Source organism: Brugia malayi (genome assembly GCF_000002995.4).
Source record: "Brugia malayi strain FR3 genome assembly, contig: Bm_007, whole genome shotgun sequence".
Taxonomy (NCBI): domain Eukaryota; kingdom Metazoa; phylum Nematoda; class Chromadorea; order Rhabditida; family Onchocercidae; genus Brugia; species Brugia malayi.
In genome coordinates, this window is record NW_025062284.1 from 374,336 (window position 1) to 387,394 (window position 13,059).

Sequence of the window (13,059 nt, forward strand, 5' to 3'; positions counted from 1 at the left end):
CGACAAAATGTAAAGACCATTGTATGTATCAATATATAAACTGAATTTTAGCTAAATACTTTTCTCATAGTTATGTAAATTGTTCTCTATGTTCAGGTGTTGTAAAATAATGTTAAAAATGTGTTAAAGTTGCGTTAAATAATTCAGAATTTTCAAGATCAGTTCTGTATAGATCTCTTCCAGAGACACTGATCGATAATGTGGCTGAGACGTTTTCATTACTAGATGAATCCGTACAGATGAATAAATTATATTTTACATCTTTCAACCATGCAAATGCATCTATACTTTTCATCCCTTTTATGTATAAAACGCTTTCAAACTAAAACAGTTCTATAGAGGTCTTTTTTCATAAATTTTACTCTAAATTTGAGTCAGCCATTTAAAATTGTTCCTCACTTTTCACTACTACTGGAGAAGTTTTCTTAAAAGTTGTAACAATTAAATGAATTATATATGTAATTTGTGTTTAACCTCTTCTAAACTATGTTCTTTTTTCTTGCTACACCTGAATTTGAACAGTACTTGTCGAACAAATCATTCGGTTTACCTTCTCACTACCGGTGTTTCATATGAGAGAGAATCTTTCCGGTTAGTCTGTGAATGAATGACCGAAATAATACCAATCGATTCATTCATGTTTAGCTGCAATTATATATCATTTTTGCTGAACTTCGGTAAGTAAATTTTTGTAAATCTTTTTTCTTTCAAGTATGACAAATTAATTTATTGGTTGGTGTACAATCGATAACACGAAAGTTTAAGTTTTAGAGGCATCTCTGCTGCCTAACACAAATTCATAAGAGAGAGAGAGAGAGAGAAAAAAAAAGACAAATTTTTTGCTTGCATCTGAACTATGATTATCTAGAGAATTTTATAATATCTCTCATTATCACTCTTTTACAATTTTGAAAATTTCCATTCAAACAAAGACTTAAAATTCAGAGATCAAATGGGGAATGAATGTGAACAAATTAAGTACAGAAAACTTTTCTGAGCTTTGTTTGATGGAAATAGGAAAATAAAGGGATAAATGGACTTTTTGTTACAGCATAGCATGAATTATCTCATACAAATAAAACAGAGAGAGAGAGAGAGAGAGAGAGAGGATACAAAGATAACAAAGAGATAATTTTCAGATGCAAACGAGCATTTTTTTTTTTTATTTTAAATATTAAGAAACAAAAAAAACAAAAAATTGAGAAAGCACTTAAAAGTTTGGACATTTATCGGAAAAAAAAAAACTATTAATAACAATTTAAATGATAGTGTCATTTCTAAATTATCAGTAATGTATTCGATGAAATTTTCTAAACAATTTTATATGTGTACATGTATTTATATATGTATATATATATTATGTATATGTATGATCAAACATACAACAAATATTGAATTCAAAAAAAATGGATAAAACGAAAAAAAAAAAAAAAAAAACCCGTTGAACGGGTAATAATCAACATTAACAGGGAAGGAATTGAATACATGACAAACAAAAATAAAATAAACATATATGAAAGAAATAATGTTAACAGCAAAGGCGAGCTCAGGTGATTTCTTTCATAGTGATGATAAATGATAAAACAGTTATCAGCTCGTTATCAAATACAAACAAATAGCAAATGATAAAATAAATTTTCTCATTATAAAAAAGAAAACAAAAAATTTTCAAAGGAAGAACTTTTCATATTGTGAAATAACTCAGAATTTTTTAGGATAAAATTGTTTAATAAACAATTTTTGAGAGAATATACTAATAGCTTCGTCGTACGAAATGCAAAAGTTTAATTAGAAATAGCATAAATTCTCTTACATTTGATAATAAATGCAGAGAGAGAGAGAGAGGGAGGAAAAAGTAAGAAAGTTATTTTAAACAAAGAGTTATGCAAATTCTAAAAATTAAAATTAAACATAGCGAAATTGAATTATGAACAAAAAAATGATGTTAACGTAACAAATAGTAAATTTAAAAATGGAAGAAATATACTAGCAGCTCATTAATAACAAATTAATTATTATTCTGTTTTTTTTTTTTTTTTTTTTTCAATTTTATAAAATTTAAATTAGAACAGATAAAATTTCACCGAACAATTTCAAATCATAAAATGTATGAAAGAGAAAAATTATGGCAGGAAACTAATGTCAAGTACTATCTATATATGATTTGTATAAAAAAAGGAAATAAAAACTGAAAGAACGATGTATAACATTGGATAATAATGTATTTTAAATTTATATATGATAATTTTTTTCTTCCGTAATAATTGTAATAACCGTGTTTAGATGAAATTAAAATGAAATATTTGATGATGAAGAAGAAGGCGAAGGCGAAGAAACCAGGAGTGATTATAGAAGAATGAGTGAATAAATGAATGAATGGTTTCAAGAGACAAAGAAATAAAGAGAAGTCATTTAGTTAATAGAAATTTAAAGTACTTTATGCAAATTAGAAATTACTACTACTCTGCTTTTCAATAGGTATATCAGCAATAAGACAATATTTCACACTCAAACAAACTGTAGAAGAAGAATTGAATAAAAAAAGTATTCAATTTTTGTTGTGACATTTCCTATCATCAAAGCAATTCCGTAAATGTTAGCTTTAAGAAGCTAATGTCACGATGTCATTCATCAAACAAGACTTTTATTTATTATTATTATTATTATTATTATTTATCATCATCACTACTTATTTATTATTTATTGTTATCACTACTTATTTATTACTTATTGTCATTACTACTTATTTATTACTTATTGTCATTACTACTTATTTATTATAATTATTATTGTTATTATTTATTATTATTATCATTATTATCATTACTAATTATTAATAGTATTAATTTCTGATTACTACTATTAAATGTGAGGAGAATTTATTTTTACTTATTTAAATATAATAATAATAATAATGTGATGAAAATTGAAAATTCTAACTAACTAGCTAAAGCACCAGATTTCACTGAAAAATGAAAATGTTAAATGTATGAAATAAGCAATTTGAAAAATTTCACTTTCATTAATTTTCCTATTTTCAACTATTTTAAATTGAATAGAAATTTATAAACAAAAAAAAAAAAAAAAAATTTGCAGGTAAAACAGGTAAAAGAGGACTAGTGATAAAGACGAAACTGTTCTATCAATAAACGAATCAATTAAAGATGTATTATTGATTGGAAAAAAAAAAAGAAAGAAAGAAAAAGAAATTTAATTATATTTAAAAAAAAGGAAAGAAAGAAAAAAACTTATAACTATAAGAAATGAAATGCAAAACATAAAAATTATATTCAATAACAAGAAATTATAAAAACTTATTTCCTGAGTGAGTATAATCATGTGTCACCTATTAGACACGTAAGTGACAGTTTCTTGCTCTTTAAATTGGGGGAGGGGGGACGTGGGGTGGGGGGGGGTTTCTCGATTTTAATTTTAATTAATATCATTATTAACATTAGAAGAAAATAAATAAAAAGAATATATGCAAATGATTCTAGTATAGTTTCTATTTTAATTCTAGAAATTTTTGAATTTATCAATTTCATAAAGAATCATCATGATATAAAACATTGATAATACTACTACTTTATTATTATTATTATTATTACTTTATAACGTTGGCAGTTATTGACGTCGATCACAGATCAAACGTTCTCGTTCCGCTATTGACGTATTACACGTGGTCATAAATTATTTTATAACGTTGACAATTATTGACGTCGATCACAGATCGAACGTTCTCGTTCCGCTATTGACGTATTACACGTGGTCATAAATTATTTTATAACGTTGACAATTATTGAGGTCGATCACAGACCAAACGTTCTCGTTCCGCTATTGACGCACTACACGTGGTCATAAATGCGTTGGCATTATTTAATGGTCGAATAACTGAATCTCGATAAATTGCATTTAATGGCATACCACGTCTATTTCGATCAGCGCAACGAATCTTCCGTAATGGATCTATAAAATTATCATCAATTCTTTTTTTCATCAAAAATAATTATTCTTAAATTTCAAATTGCATTCATAAATTAAATATCCGGCAAGTTATTGCACTTCCAGAAAACCGGAAAAGAGTAACAACATTTTGTTTTGCAACGTATTTCATTTAATAGTAGTTGTATGAGATTTTAATTATGCAGAAGTCATAAATCTTACAAATTCTGTCCTCTTTTTAAATTAACTTTTGGCATTTAATCAACTGATTACTGATAAATGACAAATATGAGTAATGTTTATCCAAAAATAATAATTTGAGTCATTTATCAATTACTCAAATAATTACAGTAAGTTTCAGTTTAACTAAATTAATATTAATTTCATATAATAAAATATTTCAAACAAAAAAAATTCAATTGAAAGTTTTTTTTTTCTTTTCTTTGTCATTGAGTTTATTTTTGTTGATTATTATTCAATTTTAAATTACTGATAATCACTACTAATTAATTATCTTAATTAATATTCTTACTTATCTTAATTATCTTAATTATATTTTATTTGAGCAATTTTAAATTACTGATAATCACTGTTAACTAATTATTTTAATTAACATTCCTTATATTTCATTTGAGCATTGAGTCATTTATCAATTACTCAAGTAATTACTGAATTTATTTTTTATTGATTATTATTCAATTTTAAATTACTGATAATCACTACTAATTAATTATCTTAATTAATATTTTTACATATTTTATTTGAGCATAAGCAAAAAGAAAAAAAAAAAAATTGCTACCCAAAGGTAATAACATATCATACCTGTCTTATTATGTATTAACCATAAGGTAGCCACAAATGCGACACCAAAAGCAAATGATATGACAGCAATTATGATGACAACATACAATGGAATACCATCTAAATGACATTCTTCTTCTTTTCTTAGTGCTTTCTCAACTGCTACAGCACATACTTTAGCACATTTTGAATCTAAAAATTTTTTTTTTGTCATACATTGATGGTTTTTTCAAATTAAAATAAAATATTTTTTTATTTATCAAAAGAAAAAAAAAAAAAAAGCATTCTTTTTTGTAAAATTTTCAAAATTTTAATCATAAATTTAAAATTTTGTGATGGAAAATAAAAAATTTACCATATGCAACATTGATAAGATTATCATCATTTTCAGCAATTAATTCATCAGAAATTGATATATCATCATCATTATCATCATTATCCAACGATGGTTCAGTAGCATTTGTGAGAAGAATACGAATTGTTGAACTTGAACTAACTGTTATTGCTTGGTGTAAATAAGGCTCAATCCAAGTTGGTAAATGTCGCCTATCATTGGATGTTGATGAACAGAACGATGCTCGTGGACACTGTAATTTAATTTATTTAAATAAAAATTTAATTTTGAATATAAACTAATAAAAAAAAAAAATCTCAATTTTGTCTACTGTAATTTAATTTATTTAAATAAAAATTTAATTTTGAATATAAACTAATAAAAAAAAAAAAAATCTCAATTTTGTCTACTGTAATTTAATTTATTTAAATAAAAATTTAATTTTGAATATAAACTAATAAAAAAAAAATATCTCAATTTTGGCTAATTTTAAATCTATTTCAATTAATTACTAATCAAATATGTAATCAAATAAGATTAATAATTTAATTACACTGTAAACAATAATTTAAAATTATTTCCGATCACTTCAAATATAGCATTTTATACATACAACGATGATAACATCCATTCAACTAATTTTTTTTTTTTTTTTGCTAAACTATTTCTAGCATTCGAGAAATGTAATTCGATCATAGTAACAACAAAAAAAAAAAAAAAAAAAACATCTGTCAACATATGTGTCACATACATCTGTCAAACAATTTTACTTATACGTTTTACGAAAAGGAATGACAAGAAGAAATCTGTTAGAATTAAGCAATTAGCATATTGTGGTGACACATACATAAAAAATAATCGAATTGATAATAAATAAACTTAATGTTCTAATAAAAATTATAAACAATTAAAGTAATTCATATCAAATATAAAAATTATTTAGAAATTTTAATTTAACAAAAAAAAAAAAAAAAATTTCAAAGTTTTTTTTATAATGAAATAAAGGAAAAAAAAAATTTGAACGCTAATTAATTTATCTAACAAATGATAAAATGTTATGAACAGTAATTTATGAATTTTATTTCCTTTAAAAAGTTTCTCCATGCTATCCGTTTCCGTTTAATACTTATAATTAACAACACATACACACATACACATACTCACATACACATACTCACATACACATACTCACAGACACATACACACATACATAAAATAGTTATAAAAGTAGGTTGAATTATTTGAAAAGTACTGAAGAGCTCGTCTATCGCTCTACACGACATCACAGTAAGTGTCGAATTTACCTTGACCCGGTGGTGATGATGAATTTGTCCTTGAGGGATTGATGGATGAATAATAGCAAGCAAAGAGAGAGAGAGAGAGAGAGAGAGAGAGAGAGAGAGAGAGAGAGAGAGAGGTGTAACATTTATTAAAGTTGTCAATTTTAAAAGTCAAAGTTTTTTTTTTTTTTTTTTTTTTTTAAAAAAAAAAAACGGAATTCAAAAGCATTTAAAACTGAAAGTGTACCGACCAGTGATACTCTAAAAAAAAATTTTTTTTTCAAAAACGAATAAAAAAAAAATTATTTCACTTTTTCAAAAAATTTTTTTTAAAAAAAAAAATAATTGAAGTGATTAAAGATGAATGAACGAATTGCTACAATTTGAAGTTTATGATATGAAAAAAAAAAAAAAAAAAAAGTGAAAAGAATGGAAATAAATTAAATAAACATAAAAAAACTTTTTGAAGGATGTGACAGATTAAAGTTGAATTAAAATTTCAATTTCAATGAAAAATTTGGTTAAATAAAAAAAGGAGGAAAAGCTATGATAAACAAAAAAAAAAAAAAAAAAGAAAAAAAATGAATGAAAAGAATGGAAATAAATTAAATAAACAAAAAAAAAAAAAAAACTTTTTGAAGGATGTGACAGATTAAAGTTGACATTTCGTATTCGTTCTTTTCAATTTCAATGAAAAATTTGGTTAAATAAAAAAAGGAAGAAAAGCTATGATAAACAAAAAAAAAAAAAAATCTTATCTTATTCACTGATAAAAAAAATAAGGGAAGCATTCATGGAGTTTTTTTTTTTTTTTTTTCAAATTTTATCAAATTAAATTAGTTAAATTTAATACACTAATAATTGCAAATGTTGAATAAACAAAATAAAATTTAAAAAAAAAAAATTATAATAATAAAAGATTAAAAAAATTAAAATCATTAGAGTAAATCTTACTTCTTATTTTATTCTACTTACTCAATTTATGAGATTTTTTTTTTATGGAATAAGAAACTAAGGAAGTTTAAGTATGACTTAAAAGTATATTTTAATTAAATTTTAAAATTTAAATAAAATAAGAGAAATCATTAGAGTAAATCTTACTTCTTATTTTATTCTACTTACTCAATTTATGAGATTTTTTTTTTTATGGAATAAGAAACTAAGGAAGTTTAAGTATGACTTAAAAGGATATTTTAATTAAATTTTAAAATTTAAATAAAATAAGAGAAAGAGAGACAATAAGCAAAAAAAACGTTACTGTTGGAGTATTTTGAAAGCCATTTAATTTATTAGCTGTACAGAAAATTACATCGCAATGAAGCGAAATGCGCCCGTATTCAGTGGAATCGTCGTCAATTACCGCCGATCTAAAATAAATAATTTTGAATTTTTCAAATGAAACAAATGAAAATTATAATAATATTTTTTTTTTTTCATTTAAAATAAAAGAATTTTTTTTTCTTTTTTTGTTTCAATAAATTCTTTAGTATTATTCAAATTGAAATGAGATTGAAAACTGTTAGAAATTAAAATCAAACAACAAACAAACCCATTTAATAATGAAGAGCTAATTAAATTACGAGTAATTGGAATTTTTATTTTAGTCCATTCCGCATAACGATCAGTACCCGTTTTCTGAAATCGGAAAAAAAAAATTGAATCGTTAAAAAGTTAAAAGTTAAAGGAGTGGTAAATTATAATCAGAGTTATGGTTAATATGATGAATTCAGAAAAGAAGATATGGTATTATAATCCGGTAATTGAGAAGAAATACGGTATAACTACTGTTACTGATAATTGCTAAAAATTTTCGTATGCTTTTTCATAAGCCTATCCTGTTTTTTTTTTTTTTTTTTAACGTTTTTTAACGTTTAAACGTTTAAGGTACTTATTCCTGTTTCATGATCCGTTTTCAGGATTCCAATGCAGCCATAAAAAGTTAGAGACAGAAACAAAAATTTTAATTGAAATAACAGGAATAACTTACTTGTTCTAAAAATGCTAACACTGAATTATGATCAGTAGATGGACATCCATCTTCTATGAAATATCTGCAAACAAATTTACTTACTTTTTATTTTTAACTCTACAAAAAATAAGTACTAACTAAATTTAAATTTAAAAAATAGAAATGAAAAAAAAAAGTTTAAAATTAATACCAACCTACGAGCTAAATCTACAACAGAATTTGCTAATTGTTTGCCAGAAGTAGCAGAAGTTACTGTTTCAGGAATAACAATTTCAGGAACGGTAATCCAACAGCGTAATGGATATGTGTGTAATCCTGAAAAATTATTTTTTTTATTATTTTAATAAATTTTTTTTTTTTTTTTTTGGTGATATGATAGTTTGTAATATTATCAAGAAATTGATATGACATACCTGATTTCTAACCTTATTTCAATTCCGTTTTTTGCATATCTCTACATATTACTTAATTTTTCTTCTCATACAAATAATTTAAATTATCTTAACTGATCCAGAACAAATATTCGCAAAGAGTTAATCTAACTTATTTAGAGTAAATCAACTGAGTACAATTTACTTATCAAAATTTTTATTTTTGGTTTTTTCTTCTAGAAAATGTTATATTTAAAAATTAAATACTGTTTTAGTACTGAAAGGGTTCTTACTTTTTTGCATCCCTTCAAGAGTTGGTTCGATAGCAATATGCAAATTACTTCCTAACCGGACGGAAAGTGGTTGCGTTGATGATAACGATGATTGATGAATGTTAACAAAATCCATAGATGATAACCGGATCGGTTTACGAGATGCTATCATTTTTGCCTGCACAAATAAATGACAACAAATTATCTACAAAAATAAATCAATCAATCAATCAATCGATTGATCGATTGATCGATCAATCAATTGACATCCTATAAAATCAATACATAGATAATATGGCGGTTCTTCTTGTGTAAAGTGATCAAAGGAGATAACATCAAAGATGAACAAATATCTAATTAATTAGCCATCTTGCTTGCTAGATGTAAAATTAAAATTAAATTTTAATTCGTTAACTCTTGTAAAATTCTTCATTTGAGTCATTGTAAAATTTTAAATCAATTCGTTTGATTATTACACATTAAAAATTTTGCAACTAAAAGAAAAAATACTAAAGAAGCAAAAAAAAAAATTTTTTTAAAAAAATTACAACAATTTTATTCTGAAATGAATTTTCTACTGAAAATAACTTTAAAAAAAAAAAAAAGAAAAAAAAATATGGAAGAGATTTGTTTATCAAAAATAAAACTTACTTTAACGTGAGATTCAACGAATGGTACCGCACATTGTATCTCAAATTGCTCATTTACATTACCAATACCCCAGAAATAAACCTTAAATTTAGTATAAAAATTAAAATTTAATATAAAAATTAAAATTTAATATAAAAATTAAAATTTAATATAAATATTAAAAGAAATCATCCATCTATCTCAATTAGCTTGAACTAAGAAATAATTTTTGACGTAATTTAATACAACCACAATTTGTTTTTTTTTTAATTGCTTTTAGTTTAGTAGGTAAATAAATTTCAACTACAAATAAGTTATGTACATTAGCTAACACGTAGGTAAATAAGCCATAATAGTAGATAAGGCTTACGTACGCTTACGTAAACTTCTACTTCCATATTTGAATCAAATTAAATCATACGAGATGATAAAATTAAAAAAAAAAAAAAATTGTTTACAAAAGAAAGATATAAATTTTTTAATGTAAAAAATTTTAACCTTAGCAATAAAATTGAAGCCACCAGCAAAGAATGTCTTCTCTATACCACATTTACTATAGCCAACTAATACTACATGATACTGAAATATCAAAAAAATTTAAAATTTTTTTTTTTTAAAAAAACAAAGTACAAATCTTTGTGGAGAAAAAAATTAAAATGAATAATTGGACAATTAATTTTGTTGATAAATAATACTATTAATTATTATTTTAGAGATTAGCATTTGTCTAAAATAAACTAAAAATTATAATTACTTCGAGAACAGATGTGATCATATGAATGTAATAAAAAAAATGTCAAATAAGTGATAGCTTTTCCTCCTAGCAAAAAAAAAAAAAAAAAAAAATAAATAAAATAAATAAATGACTCTATTCTTTTCATAATTAAGATAAACAAGCTTGGTCATCGAGTCATGACCTTTGTCACTCTCGGCCAACTACTAAACAGATAAACAAGCTTGATAGAAGATAAACAAGTCTGATAGATTCACAATGCTCATTAAGAACCGATGACAGTTCATCGGGTCATGACCTTTGTCACTCTCGGGCAACTAATAAACAGATAAACAAGCTTGATAGAAGATAAACAAGTCTGATAGATTCACAATGCTCATTAAGAACCGATGACAGTTCATCGGGTCATGACCTTTGTCACTCTCGGGCAACTAATAAACAGATAAACAAGCTTGATAGAAGATAAACAAGTTTGGTCATCGGGTCATGACCTTTGTCACTCTCGGCCAACTACTTCTAAGTTCATATTTTATTGTTAAAAATGAAAATGAAAATGCTAGCTTACATCTTGTATCATATTAAGTTGTGAACAACATGAGCCAGATTGATCATCTCCAATGCACATTCGACCACGCCAAATCATTTCACGAATTGATTTTGTCATTTCCGGATGTCTTTTCCGGTTGAATGTTAACTGTACACTTATCCTATAAAATTACACATCAATTAACCTATTATTATTTGATAACAAAAAATAATTCATAAATTTTTGCTAGAAAAAAAGAAAACAAAAACAAAACGAAAAAAATGTCAATCTCATTTTGTCATTAAAAAAATATTTTAACAAATATTTTCAAGTGAATCAGAAGTGAAACCTTTCTCGTTGACATGCGACACCAAGATATTGCTCTAATAATTCATGTATAGCAACACCTGATGAATGTGTTTCTTAAAAGAGAAAAAAAAAAATTATTCATTAAATGAATTATATTATTGTAAAAAATGAAATAAATTTATGAAATACATTTGCATTTTTTTAAATTCTAAAAATTCTCAAAAAAAAATTTTTTTTTTTAATTTCCATGGAGTATTCTAAGATTTTTGTTATTTCTTAAAAAAAAAAAAAAAAGAAACATTTAAATCATTGATTAAATGAAGAGATTTCACTGAAAAAAAAACTAATATTTTAACATTTATTTATTATTGTTTGGGAATATGCAAATATCACTGAAAAATAAATAAATAAATAAATTGAAAATGAAAATAAATAAATAAACAAATTGAAAATGAAAATAAATAAATAAATAAATGAATTGAAAACGAAAATAAATAAATAAATAAATAAATAAATTGAAAATGAAAATAAATAAATAAAAAATAAATAAATTGAAAATGAAAATAAAAAAATAAACAAATTGAAAATGAAAATAAATAAATAAATAAATGAATTGAAAATGAAAATAAATAAATAAATAAATGAATTGAAAATGAAAATAAACAAATAAATTGAAAATGAAAATAAATAAATAAAAAAATAAATAAATTGAAAATGAAAAAAGAAAAACAAACCAGAAAGGATGATAAGGATGAAAAATGCTATATTTAATGACCACATCATATATTTATACATTAACATTTGTTGAACTGATATTTACTGATCGATAATTGATCCAATTCTCCTGATAAAAAATTCTTTGTTCTTATTCCTACTACACCTTATCATTCATTTAAATAAAAATTGAAAAAAAAAAAAAAAAAGAGGAGAAGAAATTTAGTGAAGAAAATTGAGAAAGAAAATTATCAAACACTTTTATTGGTTTTAAAAAAAAAAAAAAAAAAAAAAAGAATATTTCCAATTTTTTTTTTAAACTAAAACTTTTATTGATGAAGGTAAAGTGTGAATGTGAATGTTACTTTGATAGTAGTAATAATAAGAAAAAATAATTCCCAAATTTTTGCTTTCTTCTCAATTTTTAACTTTTTTTTTCTTTTTTTGTAATATAACATTGGAAAATTTTTGAAAGTTTCTTTTAGATTTCATTTTTTTATTTTTTTTTTTCTTTTATTTTATCTAAAATAAAAATTTTTTACTAATTCCACTTTTTTCTTTTTTTTTTTTTTTTTTGCTATTTTTCATTTCAAACTGATTATAATGATAAGAAGAAATAGAAAAAAAAATCAATCAAATTGATAATAGTTAATTTGAAGTAAGTAATGATAATGATGATGATGATAATAGCCATTGGAATGTTTTAAATTTCTTTTGTTTGTCATTTTCATTTATTTATTTTCTAAGTTCCTTCTTTCTGTTCGAGAATGAGATGGCATATTTAGGGACAGGCACAACTTGGTACTAATTACAAACTAACATCACAACTACTACTACTACTAGCTAGTAGTATATATTAACATACAGGTATCAAACAAAGAAAAAAAAAATAATTAACTCATTTATTTTAAATTCATTTTCCTTTTTTTTAAAAATTATAAAAATGAGAAGAATTATCTTTCGTTTCAGTCAAATTGAACTAACTTTGATCTAATCGACACAAACTGAACAGTGAAATGATAAGCAAACTGTATTGTCACAATTGTTGGCGGTAATTAGTGATAATGATAATGGTAATAGTTGTTGCTGTTGCTGTTGTTGTTGTTGTTGTTGTTACTGCTGTTTCAGTTACCTGTACTTATGCTAATGTTTACTTTCAACAGGTACTACTTCACCGG

The 13,059-nt window shown here is 23.8% G+C and overlaps 2 protein-coding genes across 2 annotated transcripts; one reads left to right on the forward strand and one right to left on the reverse strand.

The window, feature by feature from the left end:
* Positions 1 to 3,796: 3,796 nt before the first annotated feature.
* On the reverse strand, positions 3,797 to 11,968 carry Bm10775 (Zinc finger, C2H2 type family protein; the record flags this gene model as incomplete). Its single annotated transcript, XM_043082679.1, has 13 exons — positions 3,797 to 3,966; positions 4,765 to 4,935; positions 5,099 to 5,330; positions 7,616 to 7,724; positions 7,907 to 7,992; positions 8,345 to 8,408; positions 8,521 to 8,641; positions 8,991 to 9,147; positions 9,621 to 9,701; positions 10,098 to 10,178; positions 10,898 to 11,039; positions 11,208 to 11,280; positions 11,902 to 11,968. 13 exons carry the CDS (start codon positions 11,966 to 11,968, stop codon positions 3,797 to 3,799), a joined length of 1,554 nt encoding a protein of 517 aa, XP_042938613.1.
* Positions 11,969 to 12,945: 977 nt separating this feature from the next.
* On the forward strand, positions 12,946 to 13,059 carry Bm1473 (Uncharacterized protein; the record flags this gene model as incomplete). The annotated part of the gene is made up of 1 exon (XM_043082680.1): positions 12,946 to 13,059. A coding segment is annotated over one exon (114 nt), but the record flags the coding sequence as incomplete, so codon positions are not given.